At 41.0% G+C, this 11,808-nt stretch overlaps 1 protein-coding gene and 1 long non-coding RNA gene across 3 annotated transcripts; both read left to right on the top strand.

Annotated features, from left to right (window-relative positions):
• Nucleotides 1–1,814: 1,814 nt before the first annotated feature.
• Nucleotides 1,815–5,190, top strand: LOC117829693 (serine/threonine-protein kinase pim-1-like). Of its 2 annotated transcripts, XM_034707317.1 has the most exons (10): nt 1,815–2,335; nt 2,476–2,570; nt 2,702–2,749; nt 2,939–3,154; nt 3,252–3,429; nt 3,552–3,728; nt 3,822–4,064; nt 4,157–4,400; nt 4,494–4,729; nt 4,823–5,190. In XM_034707317.1, the coding sequence occupies exons 1-7, from the start codon at nt 1,933–1,935 to the stop codon at nt 3,911–3,913; spliced, it is 1,209 nt and encodes a 402-aa protein (XP_034563208.1). In that variant the 5' UTR covers nt 1,815–1,932; the 3' UTR covers nt 3,914–4,064; nt 4,157–4,400; nt 4,494–4,729; nt 4,823–5,190. The 2 variants fall into 2 exon arrangements, with proteins under 2 accessions (XP_034563208.1, XP_034563209.1); XM_034707318.1 differs by lacking the exon at nt 4,494–4,729.
• A 3,958-nt stretch (nt 5,191–9,148) lies between these two features.
• On the top strand, nt 9,149–9,739 carry LOC117829694. The gene is made up of 2 exons (XR_004634672.1): nt 9,149–9,213; nt 9,306–9,739. It is a non-coding gene; the product is annotated as an uncharacterized LOC117829694 (long non-coding RNA).
• Nucleotides 9,740–11,808: the final 2,069 nt, after the last annotated feature.

Genomic DNA, 11,808 nt, shown 5'->3' with positions numbered 1-11,808 from the left:
GACTGAATTCCCTCCATTAACAGCAGATTGCACAGCTTCAACTGTTCCTCTTCATCATCATTTTACTGGATCCAAACTATTTATTTTAGAATTGTTTGTGAGAGAGTATGATTGTGCATGTAAGAGTGTATAGTAGTGTTTGTTAGAGAGTATGATTGTGCATGTAAGAGTGTATAGTAGTGTTTGTTAGAGAGTATGATTGTGCATGTAAGAGGGTATAGTAGTGTTTGTTAGAGAGTATGATTGTGCATGTAAGAGGGTATTGTAGTGTGTCTGTGAGAGTCTGATAGAGTGTGTACTACAAAGTATGAAATACTGCCTAAACGGCCTCTCATATAAAAACAGGAATAGCATCCCTTTTAAGACCCTTTAATTCCTTAAGCTTTCGCCAGCAGAAATGCCGCCCCCATGTTGACTCGTTTGTCCTCTCTCTTTATCCATCGCTTTTCAGGCATCTATTTTGCCCCTTTTCAGCTGTCGCTTTTCATAACAGTGATCCTCCTCTTGCTCTGTGTAGCAGAACTCAAAAGCAGATGTGTGGCTAAAAACTTTCCTCTGACCTGATGAGGTGCTTTGCTCATTTGCTCAGGACTGTAGTCCGGATCAGAGTCTAAAAAGCTCTCACCACGGGGGCTCTGACAAGCAGAAGAATGAATGACATCTAGTAAGTCCTACAGAAAATGTAGATGTACTGTAGCGTCAGTCCGGACGCTGTAGGGATGACGAGCCGATTCGTGAACACGTTGAGTTTTAATAACCGTGATCGGCCGTGATCACGCCAACCAACAAAACAACAATCAATGTTTGAATGAATGAAGAACTTCTCCTCTTGTCTCTCCTCTCTCCAGCTCACACACTCTACACCTCTCCTGATGCCTTCACTGACTGTCAACACTGTAGGAATTAAGAACATCTACACTGAACACGTTTAACAAACAGTAGAGCTGTTACAGTATTATATGTGTGTTATAACTTTTCTCCTGATATCGTGTCACTGGTGGTACTGGTATAATGCTAGAATGACAGTTATAAGTACTAACAGCAGCCATGTTTGTTTGTGTTTTTAACTTTCACTATGAGAATGTTTTGGTGAGGAACGGTTTTGAATCAGTCAACATCATATGGTCGCAAGTCAGCGGCACTCGGGGGGGCGGCAGCGTTTTGCAGGAGCTCTGAGGGAGGAGGGGAGGGGTCCTGAGGAAATGCTACATTCAAATTCATGCTAGTTTTCCGAGACTGCCAACCCCAGCTTTAAACATGAATATGCAGTTTTGTGCTCTCTGAGTGTAGGCCTAATAATAAAAATGTCCTCCATATTGATTACTGAAGTGATCAGAAACCAACATTTTACCACACTGTCAGCAGAAAGAGATGGAAACATAAACTTTATTAATGTGCTCCACTTGATTTGATATGATGTGTGATACAGTTGTCCCTGGTGTCTCTTTTGCTATAAAACTAATAATATGTATGGGGATTTGACCAATCAGAATCAAGTACTGAACATACAATTACCATTATTATTGGTTATTCGAAAGCAAGGTAATAAGTCATGATTGTATTTGCACATTAATGTAGGAAAACACAACCTGCCTGAAATTGCTCAATATGATGATGGGAAAAAAAGAGATTTACATGAAGTGATAAATGAACTGTCCAACTGGTTTATTTCACAGTCACAATATAAGGCAGACACATGCTAACAACATGCTAACAACCATGTTTTCAATCTCAATCAGAATAGTTCTTTTTGTTTTAGTTGCCATGACACCATGAATGTGTCCATGTTCCTGACATCACATTCTGACTCACAAAGGAGCTTTGTGATGTCACAAAGGTCTGACAGGACTGAATAAATCTTACTTGGCTATATTTAAACCAGTTTGGCATTTTCACTCATCATTACGGCGGACAACCACAACTTTTCGAGTCATGGCATCCAGATCGTACAAATCGAACAACACTGTTCAATGCTCAGCGAGCACAAAGAGACACTCTGAGGAGAGTCTTGAAAGACCCAGCAAGAAGAGCAGGACAAGTCCATCAAGTCCCTCTGACAGCTGCAGTCTGAAGACTTGGCCAACATCTTGTGCCGGCTCAGTTAGCAGTAGACTTTGGACAGATACTGGGGAGAGTACGAACAGTTCGAAAAGGAAGTCCACTGCTGATGAGACCGAAGAGGGGCCAAGGAAGAGGAGCAGAGTGACCCCCATTCTTGCTGAATACCACAGCGAGACCTTCTGTGGCTCTTCCCACAATGAGGACGCTCAACCTTCAAGCGATCTTGAAGACCATGACGTCCCATTGCTTAGCCCTCTCCTTAAAGCCATTAAAGGTATGTTGGCTAAGAAATTATATTTTTTTATATTCACATTGGAAATCAGATTGATTGATTGATATGAATGAAGCTAACTGAAACATGTAGAATCAATAACAGGACAAAGAATGTTAAATCCAACTGTTTTCTTTTTGTAGATGCCTACGAAGAGAAGTATGTGGAGCAAGAACTCCTCGGTAGAGGAGGCTTCGGGGCAGTCTTTGCTGGCTACAGGAGACGGGACAATTTGCCAGTAAGTTTAATAAATGTCCCACACTGTACACATTTACTCATGTACACACACACACACACACACACACACACACACACCTGCATCTCTACTTTATGCATAGTAAAACCTAACCACATTTCTCTCGTCTGTAGGTTGCCATCAAGCACATTCATCTGATAGCAGCTAAGATCATCAAGGTGGTAAGACATGTTTGTTCTTGTTCCATTATTTGAATGTGTAAAACATCACCTGACATTTTATTTTCGTACAGAGCGCAAGAAAACCTAAGCATGTGTTCTTTGACGTAAATCTTAAAGTTGAAACGCTGTCTAAGCTTTGAATGCACAACTCTTTGCTTAATCTTTTTCCCTCTTTCTCTATGTATAAAGCCTTGGGGTTCAGGAAAACGCGAAGTCCCTCTGGAGGTTGCACTGCTTCAGCAAGCAAAGCCACTAGAATCAGGACCTAGTGCAGTCGTGGGCCTGCTCAACTGGTACATTGTGGGGCAAGAACTAATTCTTGTTCTGGAGCGACCAGTCCCCTGCATGGAACTCTGCGATTATTTTGAAACAGGACAGCGTCCTATGCTGGAGCATGAGGTGAAAGTAAGTACTTGCAAACATGTGTTTAGCATTGTTTCTCTGTTTTCAGTGTCCATAAAACATGTCATTTAACCTCTGTGCGTCTTCCTGTCTGCCTCAGATCATAGGAAAGCAGTTGGTGGACGCCTTCATAGAAATCCACTCCAGAGGCGTTTTCCACAGGGACATCAAGATGGAGAACATCCTTATTGAAACCGGCTCTGATGTCCCTCGTGTGCGCATCATAGATTTTGGATGTGGCACATTTGTCACTGAGGAGGGATACACTTCAGGACCAGGTACGCCGTCCCTCACTGAAAAGAATCCTTGTCTTAGAACTCACCAAACGTAGTTGCTTTCTCAGTCCTCTACATCTGACCTTCACCTCTAACCTGTGTTTCTCTGTCTGTGTGAATTGTAGGAACCCCTATGTACCAATCCCCTGAGTGGATAACCAACAGGGGATACAAAGCTGAACCAGCCACAGTATGGCAGCTAGGTGTCTTGCTTTATACAATGGTTCATGGAGATTTCCCCTTTAACTACCCCGATAAGAAAGTCTTTGGGAACCTGTATGTCAGCAAGAATCTCTCCAACAGTAAGTCACTCACATTCATAAAATGAAGCACAGTTAGACCCACATTAAGTACAGTGTTTGTATTTAACCATGATTCCTGTTTTGTCTATCCAGACTGCCAGAATTTTCTCCAGAGCTGTCTTCTCATGACCCCAGAGGACAGAGCTACCCTGGAGGCCCTGAAGAACCACCCTTGGCTGGTTTAACCAGGACAACAGGGCCCTTCTTCCCCAAAGACTAATGCCACAATCCCATCGTCCTCATGAAATGAAAAAATGAAAAAATTGAAAAAGACCTTTAACTACTCCAAAAATAAAGTCTTTGGGAACCTGTATGTCAGCAAGAATCTCTCCAACAGTAAGTCACTCACATCCATAAATGAAGCACAGTTAGACCCACACTAAGTACAGTGTTTGTATTTAACCATGATTCCTGTTTTGTCTATCCAGACTGCCAGAATTTTCTCCAGAGCTGTCTTCTCATGACCCCAGAGGACAGAGCTACCCTGGAGGCCCTGAAGAACCACCCTTGGCTGGTTTAACCAGGACAACAGGGGCCCTTCTTCCCTAAAGACTAATGCCACAATCCCATTGTCCCCATAAAATGAAAAAATGAAAAAATTGAAAAAGAACGTTAACTACCCCAAAAATAAAGTCTTTGGGAACCTGTATATCAGCAAGAATCTCTCCAACAGTAAGTCACTCACATACATAAAATGAAGCACAGTTAGACTCACATTAAGTACAGTGTTTGTATTTAACCATGATTTCTCTTTTGTCTATCCAGACTGCCTGCATTTTCTCCAGAGCTGTCTTCTCATGACCCCAGAGGACAGAGCTACCCTGGAGACCCTGAAGGACCACCCTTGGCTGGTTTAACCAGGACAACAGGGGCCCTTCTTCCCTAAAGAATAATGCCACAATCCCATCGTCCCCATGAAATGAATAAAATGAAAAAGACCTTTAACTACTCCAAAAATAAAGTCTTTGGGAACCTGTATGTCAGCAAGAATCTCTCCAACAGTAAGTCACTCACATTCATTAAATGAAGCACAGTTAGACTCACATTAAGTACAGTGTTTGTATTTAACCATGATTTCTCTTTTGTCTATCCAGACTGCCAGAATTTTCTCCAGAGCTGTCTTCTCATGACCCCAGAGGACAGAGCTACCCTGGAGGCCCTGAAGGACCACCCTTGGCTGGTTTAACCAGGACAACAGGGGCCCTTCTTCCCAAAGAGTAATGCCACAATCCCATCGTCCCCATGAAATGAAAAATGTAAAAAGACTTTGTCCTTAAGACTACAACAGCTCATAAAAACACCCAGCTGTCCGTGGTCTTGTTGATAGATCCTGAGTCATTATATACATGGGACAACAAAGAAAGTCTGTCTTTGTAGTCCAGATCCAGAGTCTTATTGGATGGACTGAAAACTGAAAAAATACATGCCAAAAAAATAAAAAAATAAAATATATTTGGCAAAAAAGATGAAATGAAGCTTGTGTCATAATGTCAAAAAATGTGTTTTATGTATCCAAGGTTCAAGGTTCACTTTATTGTCATTCAGTCACATTTAAAAACATGAAGGAACGAAACACATTACCCAGGTCCAGCAGCATACAGCAAATATAAAAATGAGTTTAAAACCAGTGAGAAAGTGCATTAATGTGTGCATGAAGTCCCAGCTACATCCTACATAATAATAATAATAATAATAATAATAATAATAATAATAATAATAATAATAATAATAATACATTTTATTTATAAAAGCGCTTTAAAAGATTCTCCAAGCGCTCTATCAATTATAAGTTAAAAGCCTTTGTAAAAAGGTGTGTTTTGAGTCCGGATTTGAATTTGGTGAGTGAGGGAGAGAATCTGAGGTGTTGGGGGAGAGAGTTCCAGAGGGTGGGGGCAGCGACAGAGAAGGCCCTGTCCCCCCAGGTTCGGTGCTTGGATTTGGTGAGAGGGGTGAGGAGGTTGGTGTTGGTGGAGCGGAGGTTGCGGGAGGGATTGTATGGCTGCAGAAGGTCAGTGAGGTAGAAGGGAGCTAGACTGTGGAGGGCTTTGTAGGTGATGAGTAGGATCTTCTACTGGTATTCTGGAGGGGATGGGAAGCCAATGGAGGTTCTGGAGGACTGGGATGATGTGGTCTCTGGAGCAGGAGTGAGTGAGGAGGCGTGCAGCTGAGTTTTGTATGTATTGTTATTTGTTGAGGAGAGTGTTGGGTGAACCGTAGAGGATGCTATTGCAATAATCGAGTCTTGAGGTGATGAAGGCGTGGATGAGAGTTTCAGCTGCAGTGAAGCAATCAAGCATTACTTTTCTTGACCATCTACATGGACTGTCTATAAATACATACTACAGTTTTTTATTGTTCAGAGAGTTCGTTGAGCACAAAGACTCAAAAGTGCACTTAATTGATATTGTTGAAGTGTCCAGTAGGGTGTAGCCAAGCAGCAACCTCCAGCAGCGAGAATTGAAGCCAATGCAGAAGTGTTACAAACTGCAGTTCTTTGAGTGTCCGCTTGAGGCTGGCTCCAGAAGTACCGGAAACCACATAAACACCAATTCAAAAGAGCTGGGGTCTCATTTATAAACATTGCTTATGCACAAAACAGGGCCTGAAGTTCACACCAAGTTTGTGATTTCTAAAAACAAACTTGAAGAGAAAATGTGCTCACCGGTGAGCAACTTCTGACCCATGTGTACGCTCGTTTTAGAGGCAGGTGAAATTTGCGATTCAGGTGGTGAGAGGGAGAACTGAAGTCTGATTATATTTTAATGCCTTTCACACATTTTCATTTCATTGAATAACAACATATTAACAGACCCGGATAAGCTGCCATTAAAAGATAAAAGCATGTCTTAAAGTTCATCAAATATTTAATCAGCTTTGTCTCACCGTCACATTTCTCCAAAGTGTAGAGGAACAAAACGGACTGTGTCCTTGCGTGTTCATCGGGAGGTAAAACCAAAGTAACATCAGAAGACGTAAAACAACCACGGACCAAAGAGACAGTCATTTTTTCAATGTTTCTATGTCAGAGTCACTATGTGTAGTTATACCTTTAATTAAGACTGCTGTACGACGCACACAGAGCGCAGAGACACGGTGACGGCACTACACACACTCTCATCACAACTTCATCACCTCCAAGTGCTCCCGTCTTAATTAGAAAAGTGTGGAACTAAAGCCATGACCTGCTCTCAGTTATTATCATACATATCCTCACAGTCAGTCAAAGCGCAGGCCAAGCTGTCCACAATAAAACCAACACTTCTATCCAGGGATCAAACTTCTGTCAGATAAGATCAGAGAGAGGGAGATTAAAAGTTTTCAAGAGATAAAAGACCAATACAGTCTAACGAATCTGGATCAATACAGGTACATGCAGTTAAGGCATTATCTAGAGCAAACAATAAGAGGATCCATTGAGGGGAGCGGGTTGGAAATCATTAAGATGTTCATTTCAGCATATGAATCAAAACTGGGGAAAAAGCTAATTTCAAAATTATATAAGGGAGTGGAAGACTTAAAGGGAAATGACACTTTATATATAAAAAATAGGTGGGAGAGGGAGGCAAACCTTGTCATATCAGGGGATGAATGGGAAGAGATAAATGAACAGCAGTGGAGGACAACTTGCTCCCTATCATGGAGAGAACACGGGTGGAAGAACATCACAAGATTCTTTAGAACACCAGCGCAAACAAAGTATCATGACACAAAGTGTTGGAGATTATGTGGAGTTGATAAAGCCGACCATTTCCACGTGTTCTGGGGTTGTCCCTCCATTGATAGCTACTGGCAGGAGCTTAAGAAGTGTATGGATAAAATACTGAAGGTAAACCTTCCACATACATTTGAGGTATTATACTTGGGGAAATTGGACATCAATTTTACAAGATTTGGGGATAGATATATTTATAGAATAATGCTGATTGCAAGCAAAAAAGCAATTACTAGAAAATGGAGGACGAATAAAGCACCCAAGGTTGAGGACTGGGTTGAGGTAATACACAATATATATTTGATGGAAAAATTAACTTTTTCTTTGAGACTGGAGGCGGATAAATTTAAAAGAATTTGGGAAAACTGGATGGAGTACATAAAACCAATTAGGTCAGATTTTATCTGAGATGTCAATTGTGGAAAAGAAACCCTAGTTCATAGCTACAGAAGTTGGAATGTTTTGTTTCTTTTGAGTTTATTTATTTATTTCAATAACCTTTTACTATATTCTCTACACTGTTATCATAGTGAAATTCTGTAAGCCGAACTGGCTAAAATACATGGCTGAATGTAAATACCCACTATGTCCTGGGCATAATTTTATTTGTGTACATGGAAAGGTACGGCCATTTTAATTTGATTTAAAGTAAAATACTGAGGAAGTCATGTTTAAGCTAAAGATAATGCATTTGTAAAAGAAGATAGAATAAAAAACACAGTCATTGTGTACCAACTAGAATATATGGTATAATGTTCAATAAAAAGAAAATTAAAAAAAAAAAAAAAAAAGATCAGAGAGAGGAGATCTCTGAAGGACGTGAGCTCTCTGTAATGTGAAATTAAAAGTGTGTGTCCTGTAAACATAAAACACTGCAGTGAGACCAATTCCTGTCAGCTGACTCTGTGGTGGAACAAAACCATCACTGTTTATCAATATAAGGATTTGTGAACTCTGCAATCTGAGAAAGTGGAATATGGAAGGAAAAAAAAAGAGCACTTCCCATAAAACATGGGACGAGGTTGTTCAGGTATATGAGACTGAGGTAGTTGTCTGCCTGCCCACTCTTGGTTTTAGTTTCTGAAAACAGAGCTCATACCAAAGCACCTTCTCCAAGCGAGACCCTGATGGCCTTAATTTAAAGTCTTCTTACTAAAATGATGCTTGAAAACTGAATTTTGTATCTTCAGTTATAATCCATTCACTTTCCAGCCGATGAGCACAAAAAAAATTGTCCTCACATGAAGGGTCTACTTCACATCCTGTGTTTTGTTTCTATGTTCTATGATCTCCTGGGAGGAACTTTTGGTAGATTGTGGTGCCCCCAGTGGACGAACTCCTCTCTGGTTTTGTCCTGTGTTGTTTATGTTGTCTCTATTAATCCTGATGTCTTGTACCAGTCAAATGTACCATCAATAGTTTTGGTTATGCCAAATGTAAACAAAGTTTGTGGTAGTGTCAGGCAAGTGATTCAGCTAAAGGGATCTGATCTTATGACCGTAGGAAGATGTGACAGGTGACATTTCAAAAGCAGCAGAAAACTCCTCACAGGAAATGATCACATTCGATCCTGTAACCCTCTAAGAGTTGTCATTACACATAAGAACCATAATCCCACTTCTGGACTGTTATATGGTAACAGTGAAATCTGGTGAAAGGCTAATGCCACAATCCCATCGTCCTCATGAAATGAAAAATTGAAAAAATTGACCTTTAACTACTCCAAAAATAAAGTCTTTGGGAACCTGTATGTCAGCAAGAATCTCTCCAACAGTAAGTCACTCACATCCATAAATGAAGCACAGTTAGACTCACATTAAGTACAGTGTTTGTATTTAACCATGATTTCTGTTTTGTCTATCCAGACTGCCAGAATTTTCTCCAGAGCTGTCTTCTCATGACCCCAGAGGACAGAGCTACCCTGGAGGCCCTGAAGGACCACCCTTGGCTGGTTTAACCAGGACAACAGGGGCCCTTCTTCCCCAAAGACTAATGCCACCATCCAATCGTCCCCATGAAATGAAAAATGTAAAAAGACTTTGTCCTTAAGACTACAACAGCTCATAAAAACACCCAGCTGTCCGTGGTGAGGGGATCTCTCTTTGAATTGCCTCCCCCAAGGTTTCTTCTGTTTTCAGGAGTTTTTCCTTGTCTTCTTAGAGAGCTAGGGCTTGGTGGAGCTTGTTGATAGATCCTGAGTCATTATATACATGGGACAACAAAGAAAGTCTGTCTTTGTAGTCCAGATCCAGAGTCTTATTGGATGGACTGAAAACTGAAAAAAAGACATGCCAAAAAATAAATAAATATATATATATTTGGCAAAAAAGATGAAATGAAGCTTGTGTCATAATGTCAAAAAATGTGTTTTATGTATCCAAGGTTCAAGGTTCACTTTATTGTCATTCAGTCACATTTAAAAATATGAAGGAACGAAACACATTACCCAGGTCCAGCAGCATACAGCAAATATAAAAATGAGTTTAAAACCAGTGAGAAAGTGCATTAATGTGTGCATGAAGTCCCAGCTACATCCTACATAATAATAATAATAACCAGTGAGAAAGTGCATTTCAAAAGCAGCAGAAAACTCCTCACAGGAAATGATCACATCCAATCCTGTAACCCTCTTAGAGTTGTCATTACACATAAGAACCATAATCCCACTTCTGGACTGTTTTATGGTAACAGTGAAATCTGGTTTGTGTCTTTGACGGAGGATTTCAAGTTTGATAAAACAGACGAGCACTGAGAGTCATGGCCTCCCGGGCGAGGAGCACAGGAGCAGAGACAGATGGAGGAATACAGAGAGAGGGCATGCGAGGAGAAGATCTGATCTAAAAATGGATCAGATCATCAATTCCAACTCAGACTTTCATTTCATTGTGATGAAGTCTGATAACAGAGGAGGATCTTTTAAAGACCTTGGATATAAGTTTTGGCCAGAAGGGTTAACATGAAAAATGAGATCAGAAGAAGAAAATGAACAACACACACTGCAGGGAACGGTTAGTGGAATTCTTATTCAGGATTTCACCACAAAAAGGCCGGTTAGTAAGCCACTGCAATACTACCCTTATCAAGGTGGGGATTAAAAAGTACACCATGTTCCAATGAAACCAGGAGTAAACAAAAACAAAGCATTAGAATACAAAGGCTCAGTGTGCCCGTGGAGAGGAGAGAACAGAGAACTGTTGAACTTCAGCCAGAACCTATAAACCTGGGAACATTACAAGAATGGTTCCAGATTACAACAATCTACAACCTGCAGGAGAAACAGCAAACCAGAACCATGAAAAACCTCAAGATGACACCAGAGGGTCATACTAAGTAGAGGGGTAGAGGGGTAGACTACAACAGGGGTTCACTCCTTACCAGGGTAGCTAACCTTGGCTACTTATAGGAACTCCTAACGTGCTCCACAGCTGGATCAGAATCAGAAATACTTTATTTATCCAGGGGGGATTCAGTCATTACAGTTGCTCCATACACAATAAGTAAGAATATCAGAATATTTATAGAGAATAGTAATTAAATAAGATATAAAAACAAATACACTAAAATAAACAAACCGTCATGATGAGCGGAGCCAGGCCTGGAGTCAACAGGTCAGAGGTTTTCAGAGGACCAGAAAGACAACATGGATGAGGAGAGGAGGAGGAGAATCCTTGATTCAGTGATTACTGCGGGGAAACCTCGGTCACATGACTCCAGCTGTCCGGAGGTCCTGCTCCATGCTGTGTTCTGAAAACACAACCAGTGGGTGTTGACGGACAAGAGAGCACAGAACCGGACCAGACATAGATCTGGTGGAAGTCCGATGTTACTGGGGGGGAAAGGGCCCCTGTAGTAAACCTCAACCCCTTAATGTTGTGGACGCTGTCACTCTGGACTTCCCCACTGCAGTCCAAGAATCCCACTGTAATTCTTTATATTTCTCAAAACAATAAACTAAATTCTCAAAGATAATAATAATAATAATAATAATAATAATAATACCTAAGTTTTATATAGCGCTTTTAAATAACTCAGACGCTTTACAAATAAATAAATAAATACAAATAAAGACATACAAGACAAACAGACGACAAGGGAAGAGGTGGAAAAATTAATGTGAGGGGAATGCCTGTTTGAAAAGGTAAGTTTTTAACTGTTTCTTAAATGAAAGAAGTGAGTCAGAAGCACGGATGTGTGGGGGGAGAGAGTTCCAGAGGGTGGGGGCGGCTATGGCAAAGGCCCGGTCCCCCAAGGTACGGTGCTTGGATTTAGTGATGGGAGTGAGGAGGTTGGAGTCAGAGGATCGGAGACGGCGTGAGGGGTGGTAGTACTGGAGAAGGTCGGTGAGGTATGGGGGGGCCAGGTTATTGA

This window comes from Notolabrus celidotus, chromosome 18 (assembly GCF_009762535.1).
Source record: "Notolabrus celidotus isolate fNotCel1 chromosome 18, fNotCel1.pri, whole genome shotgun sequence".
Taxonomy (NCBI): Eukaryota; Metazoa; Chordata; class Actinopteri; order Labriformes; family Labridae; genus Notolabrus; species Notolabrus celidotus.
This window is presented reverse-complemented; position numbering and strand designations above follow the sequence as displayed.

Bases quoted from the DNA above. Each gene is read 5' to 3' on its own strand.
- LOC117829693 (XM_034707318.1), top strand. From the start codon at position 1,933: ATGGCATCCAGATCGTACAAATCGAACAACACTGTTCAATGCTCAGCG. The intron at 3,155-3,251 runs GTAAGTACTTGC...TGTCTGCCTCAG, and splicing joins TGCTGGAGCATGAGGTGAAA to ATCATAGGAAAGCAGTTGGT. The intron at 3,430-3,551 runs GTACGCCGTCCC...TGTGAATTGTAG, and splicing joins GGGATACACTTCAGGACCAG to GAACCCCTATGTACCAATCC.